Raw genomic sequence first — 21,317 nt, forward strand, 5'->3', positions numbered from 1 at the left:
GTGAGCGATGGCCGCTGAGCCTGCGCGTCCGGAGCCTGTGCTCCGCAACGGGAGAGGCCACAACAGTGAGAGGCCCACGTACCGCAAAGACAAAAAACAAAACAAAACAAAACTCCCTTCTGGTGAAAAAAGACATGGATAGTAATAACAGATGGAGGAAAGCCCACGCTGCCCACTCTCTGGGACACACACACACACACACACACACACACACACACACACACACGCACACACACACACACCCCAAACAAAAAACAAAACAAAAAACCCCTCCCCCATCAGAGAAAAAAAACCCCAACGATGCTAGACTCTGAGTAGGCACTCAAACAGTACTTTTTGATGAGCCTGCTTCTCCACTGTAGCATTAGAGCTTAACAAGCAAGCAATATTAATAGAAAACTTGATACCTGGAGCAAGGGTAAAGCTACATAGAACACTACAGACTATAAGGTGATCAAATAAGTACAGTATTTGGTTTTAAAGTACACCATTATCTCTTGAAAGGAACCAAGCCAGCAGTTTTCTCCCTAGGAGACTGAGAGAGACAGGGAGAAGGGAAAGTTTATGAGAAAAGATAATGAGCTTAGTGTTTGACACATGGCTGTGAGGAAGCATTGGGATCCCTAGTTAGCTATACATATATAGGTAAGTACAGGAGACAGTTCTGAATGACTGGGCAGGACCTGGGTGCAGGGACAGAAATGCATATTACTGCTACAGGCTAAAGCTTCTCACCCAGACATATGGGAGCTAGTGAGTGAGTGTCTCAGTCATTTGCTAATTGGCCAGAATTTAGAATCGCGAGTCTGGAGACAGAAACCAAGGAAGCAGCCAAAGACAAACATTTTCATTGTAATATGAACAATTAAACCATTTTAAAATTGGTCCAGTTAGTCCTGTCCTAGAGAGGGATGTTTTGGATAAGGCCGAGTTAGGAGATTTAGGTGAGCGGAATTCACGTAACTCTCTTCTGCTTTATCCCACTATTTTCTGTTCAGTTATCTGAGAGTTATTTTTCTTGGCCCAACTTTGAGGAACATAAGACTTTACATGTTATAACTCATGAATTGACACTAAGGACTGTCACATGTGGTCACAAGGTGATTTCAGAGCCACTTTCAAGTATCTCAAAATGTCACTCAGTTTCTTTTTCATTTAAAATGTTTGTATAAACTGGCCAAATATTGGTTTTCCATTACATTATCTACTTAGTAGGAGAAAACACATTTCATTATGACACTGAGTCGGAGTGATCTTCTGGGCCACGGCTCCTGAAGCATTGTGTCCTTGCTGTAGACAGAAGCGGTCTGCTCTCTGATAACACTGTACCAGGGCTTAGCCATGACTTGTCCAACAGAATCACCAACCAGCCTCCAAGCAGCAGGGTGCTAGAGCTTACAGCTCCCCCAGTCCTATAAAGTCAGCCATCCCTGGATTAAGCTCTTTTTATTTCTTGATTGTTTAATGTCTTACATATTATAATCAGTATTTTAATTCAGGATTTGGGCCTTCTGGCAGTTTTCCGAAGGGCACACATTTGGAAGTCAACTAATTAAGAGTATTCTTTTCTTCCATCACCGCAAGTTCGCTGTACACTGAGAGAATATTTTTATACTCGTGGCCATGTTAATTTTTAAGCTGATGCTACCCCTGGGGCTGCGGACGCAGAAGAGGCAGATAGAGGGAAAGCACGGCTGGTGACTCAAGGGGGGGCTTTGTGGGTTGGCAGAGATAAAGGGAAAGGAGAAATGATGTGACACTGCATTTAACCAAGAAAATTTGTAAATCACTTTTTCTGCCTGAGAACGAGTACACGTTTTGAGGAAGAGCACGTTCATCTCTTTATCTTCAGAATTAAATTGAGTGCTCAGGAAGAACAAAAGTATATAAACCGCAACTCTACGAAACACAGATTGTAACTATAAACCAATGAGGTGTGGAAGTTGTTTTAAATAAGTAGAAAGGCATCAATCTTATTCCAACATATCTTGGCATATGCGTTAGAAGAAGCTCATGAAAGTAAGCCTGTATCTTGGGCAGTTAGCATTTCTGACTTAATTCTGTGAAGAAAGGCATGGCTACTGGGTTAGTGTTGAACCACTATAACCAAGTTTAAAAAGTCAAAATCCAAAACCAAGAAACTTTTTTTTGGAAGAAGCAGGGAAACACGAGACTATAGACTCAAATGTGCTTGTGTCTGTGTAAAGGAACACTGGAGCGATGCACTAAGGGATCAGAGTGTTGGAATAGAGAGGAGGGTGGGCAGCAGCAATGCGAGTGAGAGGTTTGCTTTTGCTTTTTTTACTGTATACATTTATATCATTTTGATTTTTGCACCAATGTGAATATACCACCTACTCAAAAATTATGTTTATTAAAATAATGAAATTAAATAGGAGATGATAAAAGCAAAGAGCCAACCATATAAATAAGAGGTTGGGAATAGGATAAATCATATTCCTATCAAAATAAATGGAAGCTTATGTATAATTATAAATAATTTGTTAAATGTTAAGACTTGTTAAAACTAGGTGGTGGGTACCTCTTACTTGTTATATTATTATCCTTATCTCACCTTTGTAAGACTGAAATATTTCCCCCTCCAAAAATTAGTTTAAAAGCACTTTTATTTCATCAAAATATTCTAACCTTAAGCCAAGGGAGAAACATTTTTATGAAAATAGAGGCCATGTAATGGCAATCTGCATTAATGATTTGCTTTTTTACGTTCATAACCTGGTGTGATTTCAGTATTTACAAATAAGTAGACGTTCTGATAAATACGCATGGACATTCATGAAATACTGCACAGTGTGCTGCCTAGAATGAAAAATTAATACGGAAAGTGGGTTTCTGCCCTGAAGTTTATATGCCTTAGCCTTGGAAACTTTTTTTTTTTTTTTTAAAGCCTTGGAAACTTAGTGCTAGAGTTGTGATGCCTTTCCAATTTTGAAAAAACTTTAACCAATGTTCTCTGTTTTCCAGACTTTCTCCTCTCACACTCTGGGAATTAAATCCAAATCAAGCAAAGACTGAGTAGAGAAAATCATCAGCCCTAGGTAACTGGGGCCGGCAGGATGATCTTGGCCCACTTCTAGTCCTGTAAGAAACCTGTAAGACCAGGGTAGACGGTATGCCAGCCACCCAGGGCAAGGGATGCTCTAGAATTTGGCTGAGAATCTCAGGGGTAGGATGGAAAGCAAAGGCTATGACCAAGCTGAACACACTCAATTTCTTGGGATCGCTTAACACTAGGCATGTCTCATCCAAATCCATAGTTCTGGAATCTCTTGTGGGGGGTTACTTAGTAAATGATTTTAGGTCTGGTGAACTTGGGTGTGGGACCTGGCCAGGCAAGCTTTCCCTGTGCATTTAACTAAGGTTCAGTGAAGATAAGCACAGTACATCAGCAGGGCAACATTTCTTTCTCTTTTTTTAAATTAGATTTTTCTTTTTTTGAAAATTGCCTAAATTCATAATTTATAATCTATTTATTTATTTTAAAAATTTTATTTATTTTTGGCCACGCTATGCACGGCACGTGGGATCTTAGTTCCCCAACCAGGGATCAAACCCGTGACCCCTGTAGTGGAAGCGCAGAGTCTTAACCACTGGACTGCCAGGGAAGTCCCAGCAGGGCAACATTTCTAGTCCTACCATCTCTGCTTACCGTTTGGAGAGTGTCCCTGTGTCAGAGACGATGAAAGACCTTTTGCATACTTGATCTCCAATCCTGGCAATAACCCAGCAAGACTGTTGCTACTGGCTCCAATTTACAAATGAGAACAACTGAGGCTAAAAGAGTTTAAGTATGAAGCAAGTTACTTAAGGCCATAGAGATCATTTATAGGAGAACCATATTTAAATTCAGGTCTGTCTGATTCTGAAAGCCATGGTTTTTTTCTACTCCAGCATTCAACCTCTGACATAATAGCTTTTAGCTTTAGTAGTTTGAACATTATGTAATTACACTAAAGATGACAGATCTACACATACTATTTGTGCTTGAGCATATTTGAAGTCACTTATAAAGACAAATGACAGTCACCTAAAAACAATTGCTTGGGAATGCAAAGCTATTCAAAAGATAAAAATTATATTTTCCTGCATGTAACAACAGTATTTAAAATAGTAAACAAATCAGAACCCCAAAGAAATGCATAAATCTTACCACCTTCCTCGAGTTTCATGTCTAATAGTTCATCTATAGGTTCATTAGAGGAGAAGAAAGAAAAGAAAATTGAGTCATTTTCATTTTGTAAGGAGTCTGAGTCAAATTCCTAAAATTGAGTTGTTTTCCTTAACCTAGATTACCTGAGCATGCATTATGTATAGAGCTTTTGTCTAAGGCAGATAAAACACTTTTTCCATCTTCAGCTGTAAATATAACACATGCATTCGGTTATCACCAATTCAGAAAGGTGTGTGTGTTCATATACTAACGCTAAGGTAAATACATGGCTTCAGGAAGAAATGGTATCCACAAACTCACTCACGCAGAAGCAGTGGTCCTCAGATGATAATTTACTCAAGCTGCTGGCTCTCAATGAATGCTGAGTTAACAGCCCTGAACCCTTGTTTTGTTTGGTAGAAAACTATATGACACTGATCAACAATTCTGCTTCTACGGACAAATGTGTGACTTAAGTACTGGAAGATCGAGTGACGGTGCGCTAAGGAACCTCAGCCACGTGGGCCTGGCTAAAATAAAAGGGCAGACTACGGGTGAAAGAAGCCAACCTGTAAAGGCTACATTCAGCGTGATCCCAGCTATATGACATTCTGGAAAAAGCAAAACTATGGAGACAATAAAAAGATCAGTGGTTGCTAGGAGTTTGGGGGAGGGAAAGTTGAATAGGTGAAGCAACGGGGGATTTTTAGGACAGTGAAACTACTCTGCATGTGGTGGATACATGGCATTAAACACTTGTGAAAACCTACAGACTGTACAACATCTAATGGAAACTATGGAATTTGAGTGATAATGATATGTCAGTGTTGGTTCATTGATTGTTTACCCTGGTGGGGGATGTTGCTAGTGGGGGTGGCTATGCATGTGCGGGGGCAGGGCATATATGGGAACTCTTTGTACCTTCTGCCTGATAAAGCGTGTGTGTGTGTGTGTGTGTGCGTGTGTACGCACAATATAACAGCCTTAAAACTTGGTTTGCTCATATGTACATTAGACTTTCTACAGGTCCCAGAATAAAAGACAGATGGCACTTCATTATAATGGATTCCATTCTGTGTATATATAAAATAAGGAAATCAACATTTACGATCTCAAAACATTATGCAGCTACCACAAGCAAGTGAACATACGGCACAAAGAGAAAATCTGATCCCCCTGTACTGTCACATGTTGTATAAATATACGATCTATATTGATAATTTGAATAGAAATAGAATCAACTGGAGTTTACATTTTTCCCACAAAACTAAAATTTTTCTATTCAATTACTTAGATTCCCACAGGATTCGTGCTGTCGGCCCTGCATGATCCTGAGGCTGGAGGGTGTGGATCAATACAGTCAGAGATTCTTACATGGCCAGCCTGCCCCTCCGGCTTCTTCTACCACTTACTCCCTCTGTCAACCTCTAGGACATTGTTCCTCTCAGAGGTGGCTCTCAATTAACATCCGCTGAACAAATGAACAAGTACATGAGTAAGTGAAGGCATACAAGCATGAAGGGATGACAGGAAGCCAAGCTGTAGAGGCAAAAAGGTGACAGGTTTTTTTTTCCCCTGTTTAAAGACAGATGGGGGAAAAGCAAAGGAAGCAGTAAATGGGAGAAGAATAAAGTAGGTGATGTGGTTGGAAAAATAGGAAGGAAGATGGAAGGAAGACAGAGTGTGAAGGGAAAAGATGGAAGAGAGGGGGAGTTCCAGGGTATAATCTGCCACCTCCTGTCTCCTGGAAAGGCTGCCCCAGCAAAGGGCAGAGGCAGATACATTCCAAGAGGGCCAGGATGAACAGGCGGTTGGGGTAATTTTAGTTCTCTTCCTATCACCTATAAAACTTTCCCCTGCATCTCCAAGAATTTGAGTCCCAGTGAAAGGCTCAGCTTTCCATCCTGAGTTCTGTCACACTTTACCCGACCCCGTGCTCCTCATGCGAGAACCACCCGTGAACGAATGGGCTCTAATAGCAGAAGGCAGGAATAGCTGACAAGCCCTTCACAGCACACTCTCTGGGCCACCAGTGCTCTGATCCTCTTCCAACCACAGGAGGGGCAGTACGCCAGAGGGGTCTGGTGTCACTCAGTACTAAGCAGGCCCAGGAACCACCTGGAAGAGCAGTGTCTGAGCTGTCCCATCTGTTACCAACCATGACCAGTACACACCCCATGACACAGCCAAAATCGAACTCCTCTGATGTCATCATGTAATCTCTTTACAACCATCTCTACAGCCCAAATGGCAGTTACAACTCGTAATGGTAATAGCAGAAATGTTATCACCTGTTGTAAAAGAAATAGCCTCAGTTGTGACGCTCCCCTGACAGGCTGCTGCTGAAATGACTAATGATGCTGTTTTCTAGTTCAAAATATACAACCTCTCTCAATAACGCTATAGGGTCAACAGGCACTGATATTTGAACATCTAAAACTTAAATGATAGGAAGCAAATTAATATAGAATTTTCTCAATTGGAAAAAAAGGTCTTGAAGAAGTTTACCAAAAAAGAAAATGAGCTGGCTGTTGTGCAGCAGTATTTCAGAAGCAATTCTAAATAAAAATCGAAACTTACTCTTAAAACTAGAGGATTCCTTGTGCTGGTTTTCATCCTCTAATGAAATTAACCTGAAAATTAGAAAACAAAGTTTAGTAATGTTGTTCTGAAAATGTTATATTTATGATAGAGCCAGATTTTCTGTACAAAATCTATTACTGTACAGACATACACACACAGTATGAACATACAGTCATTTACATGCTATACATTTTTGGAAGAAGAAATAAATTTGCTGGCTTTCTTCTGTCCCTGTACTAAAACTGGTTAGTAGTATATTAACATCTGAATTTAGTTTCATGCCAAGGCACATATTCTGTAAATATCTAGGTGGGCAGTTATGTATAACAAAGATAGCTACTTATAGTTATCACTTTAAAAATATAGTTAAAAAACTGATGGACAAGCAGGTGTTTATTCCGATTCCTGGTGTTACAGGAGAGGATACCTCAGGAGGTTAGCTAAATTACATAAGGCTGAAAGCAGGATCATTCTCAAATCCACAAGACTGTCGCCTACTGAACTCTCACTATTCATGGGTAAGATCATGGCGCAGATACATCACCACCCTGAGATTCAGCTGGTGCCTCTGAATCCCCCTCCTAGCAAAGTGGTCCACTTTACCTGCCATTTCTGAACAAAATTCTTATTAAATTTCATTGTCATTTAAACTAGTTACTAGATTATACTTTTTGAGCTTTAAAAAAAGGAAGTACTAAAAATAATGAAGAAATATGAAATTAATTAAAACTAACCACCCAAAACTAATCTTCGGTGGTTCCTCTCTAAGTAAAAGTTAATACTTTATTTTGATTGCAGTAACATATATGGCGAAAAGAAGGCACCAGAACTCACTCCAGGCCCTGCCTCTTACTATACTAGGGGCCACGGGCAGTCCCTTAACCTCTCTGAGCCCCACTTCCATCATTAACACAACAGGGAAATGCCTACATTAATTACATGGAGGGTCATCATGAGAATGAGTTAACATGAATAAAGCACCTGGCATTGTGTTTCATACACAGTAGGTGCTCACTAAATGGTAGCTAGCATCACCATTACTACCAGGAATAGGTTAAATTGCTTCCCCCTAAAATAGACAACTGTACTACATTCAGAGCACATTCTATAGCTGTTCCTACAGTGAAAAATTGTCTTTGTTTTGCACTAAAGAAATTTTCTAGTATTTGCTTTAAAATTAAAGAAGGCTACTCTTGGTGGTAAATACTTCCATCAGACAAAAAAGATATATTTAAAACCTGATTTAGAAACACAGTAAAAATGTAAACCTGTTTTAGCACAAGATTGTCATCTAAACTTTTTTGTGTGGAAAAGGAAGAGCAAATGGAGGTAAGGTAATCTACTTGGCTTTCCTAGGTTAGCCAGCTCAAGATTAAGCCCATTCCCACGGGCTATGACATCTCAACAGAAAAAGACATAGGTTCACATGTAAACCTCCTCCTTGCTGTATGAGATGAGGAATCATGCAGCATATATGTTGAAAAGTTCATCTCAGTGTTTAAAAATGACTGGAGGAGCCTTCTCTGTAAAGAGGCAAGAAATGACGATGGAGAATCACTTCCTGCGCTCAAAGCTGCTCTCCGCTTCACAGAGGAGAAAACAGAAAGTCTGCGTGTAGAAACAAAACGTCAAGACCCAATACTTGTGTATCATAACACCTGAGTACTACATGTGTTGTGAGGTAAGCTAATAAGTTATTTCCTTCTATGAGAGAAAAGCCGGGGATTTCCTATCTAGGACAGGATCTTGTAACTGATGGTGACAAAAGGAATAGATGGGGTGCAGAAATCCCAGAGAGCAGGAAGCTGAGGCTGAGGCCAGGGAGCACTGGGGACCTTTGCCCTCTCTTGCCCCAGTCAACTCCTCACAAGTTGCCCGTCCTAAGACCCCAGAAAGGGGTCTCTTCTTGGGATAAGTGAGTCCCAGCCTAGCAGGAATATGTGAGGGGAGGCGTTTGGCCTCAATTTTAGTACATCTACTCAGAGAAGTGAGGAAGTAAAGCAATCACCCTGTGTCAGAAACCCCAGCAGACTCGGTCAGCGAGGATGGCGGTAGCCTTACCTGTGGGAAGAAAGGTTTGCCAAGAGAAGGAGCCGTGACTTACTGACTTGGTTCCTCCACTGAGGCCTCTGCACTTTTCTGCTGGGCAATCCTCTTCCTTTCTTCTTTCTCAACCAGCTTTTTCATAGGGTCTTGTAAGCTCTTGATCAGGATAATAGGAAAGAAAACAAAAGAAAATGAAAGATCAATTAAAAACTCAACTGCCACTGGTCCCAGTAATCAAACCCTGAATTAGAGGTTTGGGGAGGTAACCTTGAACCAAACAAGTTGACAGAAATGAAATTTTGGATGTTCTCAGACCTATCCAAGAAATACTAGCTTATAAAGGAGAGTTGTTTTGCCACTAGATTTATGTTTTTCCCTTTTGTGATAAGTTATTCAAAAGAAGGCCTTTTGGCTATTGCTAACTTTATGTTCCATCTTTAACATGCAGCCAAGATAAACATTCTGTTCTGCTTGCAGCCCACACTGACAGAGTAGAAGCTTTCTCTCCCCCAAAGATGAGACAATTTTATTTTTAATTTTGTTTGCTATTTTGCAATATAAAACAGCTTATTTTAAAAAAAACAAGAGGAAACAAACCCTTTTTTTTTCAAACCCAAAATAGTGGCTTAACATATTCTGACAAGTTAACTCCCACAAGTGGACAGAGCAAGTGCATCCAAATCTTTGTAGGTTAAAAACGGGTGAGAGTCTTTTTGTGGCACATAATTTCTTTGAGTGACTGTTCTTAAAGTTTATTAAATATTTAAGGAAAGGTTTTTTTTTTTTTTTTAAAAAAAAGCAAGTGCCAAGGAACTGTACATCAGCGACAAAGCCTGAAAAAGCAAAACATTCCTGTAACAACTGAATAATGAGTTATACAAAAAGATCCCTATTTCTGGCCTAATTATAAGCAAAAAAGAAATATCTCAAGATACTTATCCTGCTTATATTCTCAGAACTATTAAAATCCAAGTCCTCATCCTTTGGGTCTTCACCAATCTGTTCCTGTCTCCCTCCTTCCCATCCTTCACTTTTCTAGTATGACACACACACACAGAGGAGGCAATAACTTTTCATATGCCAACTTGGACTGATTACTGATGGCTGACCAGAGGGCTGGGTGAAGATGGTCTGAAGGCTGAGTCTTGTTGGAGTGGAGCTGTGATTGGTTTTGGTGTCTGCCATGGACACCAGATGGACACTGGTGTCACTCCTCCTGCTAGAATAATTTTCCTATAACACCCAGGCCATCACGTTACCCTGTTTCTCAAGAACCCATTGTAGTTTCTTATTTCCTTCCATTTCTAGTCTAAACTTCTCTGACCAATTTAAAGATCTTCTAAAATGTGACCCTACCCTACTCTTCCAGATGCTTTCCCACTAACCTCACCTTCCATTCAATTAGGCTTCTCTCCTCATGGTCTCCTGTGAGCTAGTTGCTCCCTTCCTGTCTTTGCTCATTCTGCTGCTTTAACCTAAAAAGCTCTCTCTACCTATCTGTCTATCCTCAAAGTCCTATCAGTCTCTGCAAAGTCCAGACCAGTTACTACCATTTTCCATAAAGCGTCATTCACTGAGCATGCCAGATTCAAGAACGTCCTTCCATCTCCAAACTGCACTTACAGTTTTATTTGTATTTCATTATACATATCCTGCATTATGTTTTGTCTCTTAAAAATATTTTTTAAATTAGAAAAGTAATAAAACCACATGTAGAATGTTTGGGAAGTAAAAAAGGAAAAATTACTCATAATTCCATTTCCCTAAAATAGTTATAATTTTTATAATATTTCCTTTCTGTTTTTTTCTTACTCATACGACTTATACAATTGGAATCCTTGTTTGTATAATAGATATTTTTATAGAGCATAGATGCCCTCTTAACCAATTTAATTTATGTAGATATTTCATAATCAAAACAATTTGAGTGCAGGAATTTTATATATCTTAAACATTTAATATTGAATTTAAAAAATATAAACGTTTAATTTATATTGCCAATATTCTAAGGTAGGGCTAAACGTTCTCTTTGAATATATGTCCCCTGATTAGGATTCTGAAGCATTTTCTTGCTTAAACCACATCCATAAGGCATTGCCATCGTTTTTAATGATTCCCTATTTCTGGACATTTAGATTAGTACACTCAGTCAGCCAATAGTGTTTGAGCACATACCAAGGCCAGGGGCTGTTTTGGGTGCTGGGGATACATGGTGCACAAGACAGACAAAATTATCAGCTAGTGATGGATCCAGGCAGAGAACTGATATAGGGGGATAGAAAGTGATTGGGTCATAGGTAGCAGGTAGCAGGAATGTCCTCTCTTAGAAGTGATATTTCAACTAAGAGCTAAATGGCAGGAAGGAGCCATCCACGTGCAGCTCAGGAGAACCACGGGTCCCAGGTGCAAAGGCCTAGCAGCAGGAACAGCTTGGCTTGTTTCGGCTGTAGAGTAGTGGGTAACAGGACAAGTCTCATGAGACTGGGATAAAGAGGTCAACAGGGGTCACAGAGGAAGAATGTTCCTTTACCCACATTCCTCAATACTTAACATTTTGCCCCCATTAGTTTCCTTATACTCTTTTGCTCTTTCTGTCTCTCTACTGCATGACAACTAAATGGACTCTGTGATCCTTGGCTGGAGGGGGAAATGCTATGAAGGACAGCATTGTAACAAATGAAGTAATTGGAATATGGACCATAGTCTTGGTGTTCTTCATTTATATATATGTGTGTATGTGTGTGTGTGTGTGTGTGTGTGTGTGTGTGTGTATGTACACCCAAAGGCATCTGGTAAAAGCTGGGCACGTGTGTGTGTGTGTGTGTGTGTGTGTGTGCATTTTGGAAATGTGCAACCACAAGGAGTAGTTCAACAGATGTCAAGGACTTACTCTTTTCAATTGAGCTGCCAATCACGGCACTGTATTCACCCACACACTCATACACACCCCACTTCCAGCAGTTTTATTCTCTAAAGAGTGGTCCGACCCTGGTCAAAGTGAAGCCAGGAGAATTTCCAGAGAAGGCTCCGTTGGCTCCAAGTCTTGCTTTTAGATTCTATGACGCTTTGCTCAGGCCTCCTGGTTTGCTCAGTTATCTTCTCTCTGCATTTCCTTTGTATCAATCAGCACGGGCAGGGCCAGGACAGCTGCTCTCAGCCAGCCATGTCTAGCTGCCACAGTGCTCGCCTAAGCCCCTGAGATGCCCTTGACAGCTCCATGGTTATCATCCCTTCTGTCTCTAGCCTGACCTCCCCTCAGAACCACACTCCAGCAGCTCTCAGACAACCCCTTTGTGATGTAAACCACTTATTCCTTCTTTTCAACCCCTGCCCCTGTTGGGCCATTAGCAGGCACTCAGTTGTTGGCCCCCTGTCACCACCATCACGTTAAGTCACTATTGTGCTTCACCAACAGAATGGCTGCAGTTCCAATTGCTACTTTATTATTAATAATTCCTGTGACAATCACTCCTTCCTTCCTACTATTACCATTGTCCTTAAAATAATTTTGTTGTTGCCACTCAAGACAGGTGCTGTGTATGCACCTGTTGGTTGATAAATTAATGTACATAAGGTTAAACTGCAAAAATTAGAGCTCTTTAGCTAGGAAATTCAAAGGCTAGGGGAATAATATGAAAAGGCTTATAAATCATAAGCAAAATTAACACTGAGCACATGGCCTTATTTATTAAATATTAGAATTTTGAACTAAGGGGACTCGTGTGTGTGTGTGTGTGTGTGTGTGTGTGTATCTTTACTGAGATATAATTCACATACCACAGAATTCACTCATTTAAAGTGTACAATTCAATGGATTTCAGTATAGTCACAGTTGTGTGATCATCACCACAATCAATTTTAGAACATTTTCAGAAGGCGTCTCTTGAAGCAAGAGAGAGTTTTAGATCAAACTAAGCTATATGTTCCTCTACAGAGCAAGGGAAAAAACCCTGCAACACCACATATGGAACTTGTTTCTTACAAAAGATGGTACACATTGAAGATATAAAGAGGCTTAGAGGAACTCTGAAACACTATGGAGGACAAATCATGTCTGCTTTCCTCCTTCAAAATTAGTTCCCGGGTGTGACTGTCAGATACAGGATATTCTACATAGTGAATCACGACGTTTTCCAAGGTTTGATTATAAAGGCCCAACCGGGGGCAGGGGGGTGGAGGTGAATTCTTCAGATTAAAGTCCAAAACTCAGCTGAAAACGCTTAACCCTGTAGCATCCTTAAAAGTCAGAGGTGACAGCATCTTCTGTGTGACGTGAACATCTGCTCAGGCAAAATGAATCTAAGAGGGCTTGCTGACTGTGCAGACAAGGCAGCCATCAGATGGAAGTAGTTTGAATCACTGGCTGATGGAAGCCATGTTCAAATCCATGTCCAGAAATAAAACGTCAAAGCATTCTGTTTCTAAACCCCAAACCTTCTAGGTCCTTCATTAAAACTGCTTGTGAAAATCACTATGAATTAGAAGCAATACAACATCATATAAGACTGAAAGGTTCTCTGTGAAGGAGGGAATGTTTTTAGACCATGTAACCTTTCTCTGTTAAGGCTGCACTGACATGCTAATAGTTTCCATCAATGCTTAAATGGTTTCAGGAAGCACACACACAATATGTAAGATCAGCGTGACAGAGGAAACTTACAGACCGAGCTTGCAAAAGTGTCTTAGAAAGGAAACAGCTTAATATAATAAAGGGAGTTACTACTTCCTGTATTAGGAAAATAAAAGCAACAGCAACATTCATCTGAATGAAAGCAAAACTACTCAGCAAAACAAATTTCACAGGCAAAAGGACAGCAATCAGCCCTCATCTAACGACCTAAATTTAATGTTTAACTTTGACAGCTGGGTAACGTTTCCTCTAATCTTTATTACTTTTAATTTTCTTAGACTACTTCCCATTAATTACATGATATGTATATAAAGGTGCCAAATAATTGTTTATAAAAGGAAATAAAAGTGCACAAAATAGCACAGCATAGTTATAAGATGCTGAACTCAGTTGGGTTTGTGTATATTTGTGATTGTATAATTAGTAGCACGTGAGGAATAAGAAACAGAGGCCATGATGATGTGTATGAGCCACATAATTTATGGACATTTAGCTCACATGTCCTCCCCACCCATGCAGCTATAAATTTATAAAGGCACTGTACAAGGAACACAAATTAATGTAGGACCAGAAGGTACTCTTGAATTCTACTGTAGAACAAAAAAGTTAAACAGTAAAACTAGAGAGAAATAAACACAATCTATTCTTTTTTTTTTTTTTTGTGGTATGCGGGCCTCCCTCTGTTGTGGCCTCTCCCGTTGCGGAGCAGAGGCTCCGGACGCGCAGGCTCAGCGGCCATGGCTCACGGGCCCAGCCGCTCCGCGGCATGTGGGATCCTCCCAGACCGGGGCGCGAACCCGGTTCCCCTGCATCGGCAGGCGGACGCGCAACCACTGCGCCACCAGGGAAGCCCCCACAATCTATTCTTTAAAATAAGATGGGGACTTCTCTGGTGGCGCAGTGGTTAAGAATTCGACTCCCAATGCAGGGGATGCGGCTTCTACCCCCGGTCAGGGAACTAGATCCTACATGCACGCCACAACTATGAAACTATGAGTTCGCATGCCACAACTAAGACCCAGCACAACCAAAAAAAAAAAAAAAAAAAAAAAAAGATGGAAAATTAGTACTGGGAAGGCATCATAGTATACTAGAAAGAGATGGACTTCGGAAATAGTTCACGTAGTGCTGTGCCATGGAAAAGGGTCTTCACCCCCCCCCTCCCCACCCCCCTCCCCCGCCCAGGAGCCATCAGAACAAAGGAGACAAGTAAACCATTCTTGGGACATTGTGAGGATTAACTGAGATAATGCCTTTGCAGCGTACCAAGCTCATAGTAAGCACTCAAAACGTGCTTTCTTATCAACGACTTTTAAAGATCTAAAAGGAATTAGATGTCTTAAGGGCTCATTTTGTGTTAGGTACAGCATTCCATGTTTCATACATCTCTCAAAACCCAGATAAACAATGTCTTTCTGATTTCCTGACATGGACATGGAGATCAGGGGAGGTGAAGTAATTTGCTTAAGGCCATTCAACCATAAACAAGTAGAAGCAATATTTAAATCCAGGCCTTTACAATTCTACAACTAGTTAAGAAACTGTATTGAATAGCCAGGCCAAGAATATTTACTGAATTCCCCCTTTCATATGAAGTGCCAAGGAGATGGAGAGGACTTCATGTCAAATTCTAAAGGAAGGGTCATGGTATCTGAGGACTGACATATAAAAGATGCTTTCGGCCTTCAAGCAAATACTTTAAAGTGCTATTTTTAATTGAAAATTTATAGCTGTACTTTTTAAAGGTGGTGATCCTGCTTTCTCTACCCTCCTGCCTCACGGCCAGAACACCACCTGAAAGAAGTGACACAAGGCAGAGTGAAAGAAGCATAAGCATCCCTGTTTCCAGATCTACCATGTACTGGGCATGTGGTCTTGGGCAAATTACTAGACCTTTCTGAGCTTCAGTTTCCTCATTTGAAACACGGAAAAAAGAACAAGTATGCCCACTTCCCCAAGGCTACTTTGAGGATTAACTAAAATATATGCACTTTCTATAGGTCAATGCTGAACCTAACATATTATTCATCATAAGACCCAAGCTTGGTACATTAGAGTCACATGTACCATGACAAGTTCTTCTAGACATTATTGCACTTCACCCTTAGCAGAGAGCCTGGCATAAAGTAACTATGCATACAATGATAATATTTTTTCCTTTTCCCTCAAGGAAGAGGTAGAAAATAAGAAGAGGTGGTGAGGAGAGAAGCATCTTACTGTTGTGAACAGGGCCTGGGCTACCAGCTGCCCTGAAGAACCAATGTCAGTCATCAAGGATGAATGGATGACCAGCCACGCTTGGGTCTGTCCCCATCCAATCTGAAATACCTCAGATTTCAGTGGTAGCCACGGTCAGTCTCTCTACCGCTCCTCTCCCAGTGACCTGGATGCATCCCAGTTTGCTGTTGGCAATGATCTGGCCTGGAGGAGCTTGGGGAAAAACATCATTCTGCTAAATGCTGTGTAAAGTAAAGACACTGAGAAAAAACTTGAAAGTCTCAAAGGATATTCTGGATGTTCACCATGAGTAATTGCCATGTTGGGACTGGCAACTAAAACTGCATTGCAGGGATATTTACCCAATTTTCATAAAAACTATTATGGCTTTATTTTCAAAGCAAGTAACTACAGAGCCATGTGGCTTGTCGGTAAATGTTCTAGTGATTAACTGAGAAATGGGGTGGGTGGAAGAAGGCTGTGAGGCATACGAATTTGAGAAAAACAACATTTAGAAAAAGCTGTTTTTTGAACTGTGAGAGCTAAAAGCATTTGAGTCTGTAGAATGATGTTCCATATAACAGTGCTAAGTCCTAGACCCCAGGAGAGAGAGGAGGGAACACTGGCACATCCATTTCAATGGTTATTTGTGAACATGCACAGTTAGGTTTTCAAATTCAGGTTTCCTTAGAGTTAAAATCTTGGCACAGACCAAGAGCCAGTTGCAAAGCCAAAGCGCATTTTTTAGAATTAGCCTTGTTATAGGGGTGGGACACCCTCCTGCTTTTCTGGGGTGCAGGCCGGCCCTGCCCTCTCCTATCCCTGGTGGGAATGACCTGAGCCCAGACCAAGGTCTGCAGGGCAGAAGGGCTGCCAGAGCGTCTGGGGGAGTAGGGAGGGAGGAGGTTGGGTTTCCCTGGGCAAGGTTAGTGAGACCTCCTATTCCACTGCCATACAGCCGTGCCTGTGCAAAACTAATAACCTAGGGTGAAAATGGTGCAAAAGAAAGTAACTGAAGCTGGGCTCCGGAACCTGACAACTGCAACAAACCCTTCTGTATCGATACTGCCAATGGCTGTCTTCTGGACCCACTACGGAATGTTTAATAAGTCCATCCCTACCCTCGCCCCCCCATGGAGCTCCTGGTGCCACCACCAAGGCTGCCACACTCACAACCACCACGACCACATGGCTGGGCAGTGACAGAGCTAGACTTAGAGCCAGATCTGGCTGGCTCCAGGGCTTGCGCTCCCACATGCTTTGCTTTATCCCATAATCAGAGTCAAAAACCGGCTTTCCTCCCCAAAACACTGCGGTGGGGCACCTCACAGGACTACACTCTGCTACTGACCATTGCCATTCAATATAGGTCCTCATCTCTTCACAAATACCAGTGCAGAAGGACATGCCTTCCCTTCAACCAGCCCCCAGGGAGCGTGTCCACGTCTTCAAAGGGCCCAATACTCACTTCTCTATAAAGACATACAACTCAGCGCATGTGCCAGCACGCCAGATAGGGGAGAAAAGGCCACTGGTACAAACAGAATTTTAGATTTTCCAATGAAGCGCCACTTGACTCCTGAGGGCTTTTTTTTTTTTTTTTCCCCTTAAAAAATTTTTTTTTCCTGATGCCTGTTCTGGATATGTGGGGAAATGTGTAAGTAAGTGACATCCTGAAAGGATGAAGCAAACATGACCACATCTGAAGGCTGGTAATTTAAGACAGGTACTGCTCTCCTATAGACAGCATTTCTTTTAGTTTTTTTCCAAAAAAAAAAAAAATGTTAAAAACTCTTAGTCTAAATTACTTTCTCTAAAAAAGCTTTCAAGATAGGGCTAGTCACAATCCATTCCTATCCCTATGACTTGATAATTTCTACCATGTAAAAGACATTCCCGGATGATGTGGAATAAGTATAGAATTAACACACTAATGATAATTCATGCAAAATATATATGTTTAGTAGCATTGCAATGAACCAATAAATATTTATTGCTTGAAAATATGAGATTAGGGAATTGCTTCTTTTATGGAAAACCACTCAAAAGATAGTCTTTCAACTTGAGCTGTTAACAATTATTAGATTAACAATTTTTTTGTTAACTTTAAATTTCAAGGCTAAATTTTCCATAAAGTTAAAATGCTACAAAATTGTATTTATCATGAAATTAGAATGATGAAGGACTATGTCAATAAACGTATAATCAATATAATGAGGCCTGAGTAAAAATGTAATAGCTGTTGTCACATAAAATAGTACCACAAAATATTCCTAAAATGTCAAAATAGTCACTTGGAAAAATTTCAAGTTGTGTAAGGTGAAGACTCAATTCACTTTTATAATAAAAATATTATACAAGAAAGAATTACACATATTTTCTAGAGAAAGGCTCATTAGAAATAAAACGAACTTCTGGGACACGAGTTACGTCTCTGTAATTCTGCAGCAAAAGACTCTTCCCTCCAAATAGGATGCACTGAGTGTTTAACACATTAATTATCATCCTTCATCAAGCATAAAACTAACAGTCAGGAAATACAGCTGCAATAGCACAATTATCAACACACTCAGACTACGCCCCGCAGCAAAGAAAGCAAATGGGTTGCTTTTCATTAACAGAGCTTGGCACACCTCCCCAAAGACAATGTTTTCTTTCCAACCAGCATCCCAAAAGGCATTTAAGGGGCTATTTGCTTAGGTAAATCCAAAGAACAAGTAAATCATGAAAATATTTAATTAAATTTCAAAATATTCATTATTGATATACAGTGCCATTCATATATACACATATGTGTGTACACATATGTATACCTATATGTATTGAAAGATGATTTGATCAAGCCAAAATCTTTTATATAAAAGACTTGTATTTTTAAAACATTATTATTGCAAGAGGGTTGGTAAGTAAGGTTATAGTTCATGCTTGACTGTGATACATAAGGTATTCATGGTTTTCATTCTCATAGTTTGTGGCATACAATATGATATGCAATGTGCCTCCATCTGTGCAGTAATGGGCTGGGTAATAACAGTGTTCTATGACATGGGTTTGAGTCCATATAAAGAAAGTAATTAGCTAGTAGCTTCAGATTCTAATATAACATGTCATCATGGAAAGCCTAGATGAATAGCATGCTAAAGCGATAATAAAAGCATAGTTTATTTGGTTGACTTCTGGACACTTAACATTCTTAACATTATTATAATCTTGTTACACCTTAACAGATGTATTATTACTCCTACCGAATTTATATTACAATTGAACTATAAACTGTTACTTAAACCATAATTTAAGGAAGGCTTGGGGGGTGTAAAAGGCAATGGGTAATCATCTGCCCAAAATACTTGGAATTATATCTGAAGCACTGCCATGAAACTTTCACTAAATTCTCTGCCCAGAAATTCTCTAGCATAATCAGCTTGGTCCTCTCTGCAGGAAAAATATCACAGTAAAATTTAAGGAGTCATATTTTCCTCAGCACAGAAGGCCAGGGATACACACAGGATTCTTCGATGCTTGTGGCACAACTTCAAGTTCATGATTTTATACTGTACTTTATATGCAATTAACTCAAATCTGAACCTCTTTAAAACTGTATCTGAGATAGGCATTATCTCATCTTCCATCTGGCCAACTTGTGTTATGTACAGTTGTCTTTCAAAAGACTGATAACCTTTGTATTTATTATAATATAAACTCTGACACATATTTATGCCCTAAAACCTAACACTTGCTGCCTTACCAAAGATTAATCCATGGGATTCTGCTCAGGCCTGTGTAAGAAATGTGAGTAGTGTGAGTTATAATAATTTTTTTTTTTTTTTTTTTGGAGTACGCGGGCCTCTCACTGTTGTGGTCTCTCCCGTTGCGGAGCACAGGCTCTGGACGCGCAGGCTCAGCGGCCATGGCTCACGGGCCCAGCCGCTCCGCGGCATGTGGGATTTTCCCGGACCGGGGCACGAACCCGTGTCCCCTGCATTGGCAGGCGGACTCTCAACCACTGCGCCACCAGGGAAGCCCGAGTTATAATAATTTTAATCAGTCTGCCTTGGTCGGGATAGTTGCTTCCTGAGGCACTGAAAGCAGCAGTAAATCACAGAGAAGGCACGCAGTCCTTACCAACAGCTGTAACATAGCCAGTGTGATAAGGAAGGCTGCGGGTTCGCTGTGTGCAGAACATCTGGCTGGACCAAGGACAATGCACAAGAAATAAAAGGTCCGTCCCCTCAAGTGCTTATAGTTCAACTGTTTACACTATGCGGCATGTCAGCAAGCACCAATGAAAGAGTAAGTGACCAGCTGACAAGGGGATCAGGAAAAACATACTCGATGGCCAGGGGATCTGTCTGAGGTCAGGTCAGGTACATAACAAGGTGAGGGGACTGTCTTGCGTTCCTCTTGGGACCTCCAATTAAAGGGCCGTGGTCTTAAAGTGTTTCTGTCTTAGGACTTTTGTAGATGCAGTGACATAAGCATCTCAAAATCAAACAGGTGTTTTAAGGCAAAAGAAAAAAGAAAAATCTTCTTAATGTTTTGTCAAGCAAAGTGATGAGACCTACTTACAAACTGCCTGAAAAATTAAAAGGAAGGTAATTTCAAGGTGAAGTTTAACTAGTTCTTTCCTGGTCTTTTCCTTTCAGAGATACGACCTGGCATCAAAGCACCCTGTGTTCTGTCACCATTCTGAAAATCCTTTTAGAACCCAAATCACTTCCGTATCTCGATATGTATTCACCCTCAGCAACCATTACAGAGCAAAATCATTCCACCTTCAGTTTTAATACTGAGAACCTGACATTTTGCATGTATTCCTTTTGGGTTGAGAAATCATTGAGTTTAATGTTGCTTCTTCAATTAGAAAATATGACTGTAGTGTTAGGAAAAAATCATATTCTATATTGGATGGTACTCACAGAATAAAATGATATTTGTTAGAAGTAAGGGAAGAAAGGAAAATGCCTTCCTAAGTGAGTATATTTTAATTTAATAAGTAAAAAGTAATAAAGTGTACTAGACTTGCACAACTTTCTCTTTAGCAACGTCAAACAAGTATTTTAAAGGAGCAGGGCCAATCATTAGGCTCAAGTTCACCACAATTCATCTCCCAGTAACAAGTACCGGGGTTCAACCTGTGTTTTTGGATGGCTGTGGCTTACTGTTGTATTGAATACTGATGTGGTAAAAAAGACTCTACTGGGGGCATAATTCTCTCTTTGACATTTAGAGTCTGTTATAATAATGATGCTTGCTTCAATAGACACTGCTGGTGATAGAAACAAATCTTTACTTTTTATAAGATTTTCTGACGGCCCCTCTAGCTCTCATACCTTTAACGTAGTGAATTCATACGGCTGATAACCTTTGAAGCTCTCATGGATGGCTGCCATAGTGTGAGAAGTTTTCTCCCAAAAATGGAGCAGAGTGGTCTGTAAAGAAAGACAGTAAAGCTATTAGCATTTTCAATGCCCAGATCTAATCAGGGGTCCTAGAGAAGTGTGCCTGTCTGTGGCTTTCAAAGTTGTTTTTTTTTTGTTTTTTTTTTTAATATTTATTTATTTATTTGGTTGTGCTGGGTCTTAGATGTGGCATGCGAACTCTTAGTTGCAGCATGTGGGATCTAGTTCCCTGACCAGGGATTGAACCTGGGCCCCCTACACTGGGAGCACG

The 21,317-nt window shown here is 40.5% G+C and overlaps 1 protein-coding gene across 9 annotated transcripts in view; it reads right to left on the reverse strand.

Moving 5' to 3' along the window:
* The window catches only part of ICA1 (islet cell autoantigen 1), a 145,211-nt gene that overhangs the window by 19,434 nt on the left and 104,460 nt on the right, over positions 1-21,317 (reverse strand). For 7 of the 9 annotated variants that reach the window (XM_028490038.2, XM_028490039.2, XM_028490046.2 and 4 more), the window contains exons 8-12: positions 20,978-21,076; positions 8,859-8,956; positions 6,752-6,804; positions 4,315-4,377; positions 4,172-4,204 (exon numbers count right to left, since the gene is read on the reverse strand). In XM_028490038.2, coding sequence (XP_028345839.1) covers positions 4,172-4,204; positions 4,315-4,377; positions 6,752-6,804; positions 8,859-8,956; positions 20,978-21,076 — 346 coding nt within the window. The remainder of the gene's footprint in view (positions 1-4,171; positions 4,205-4,314; positions 4,378-6,751; positions 6,805-8,858; positions 8,957-20,977; positions 21,077-21,317) is intronic. The other 2 variants (XM_028490040.2, XM_028490041.2) reach the window with 2 other exon arrangements.

Source organism: Physeter macrocephalus, chromosome 5 (genome assembly GCF_002837175.3).
Source record: "Physeter macrocephalus isolate SW-GA chromosome 5, ASM283717v5, whole genome shotgun sequence".
Lineage (NCBI taxonomy): Eukaryota > Metazoa > Chordata > Mammalia > Artiodactyla > Physeteridae > Physeter > Physeter macrocephalus.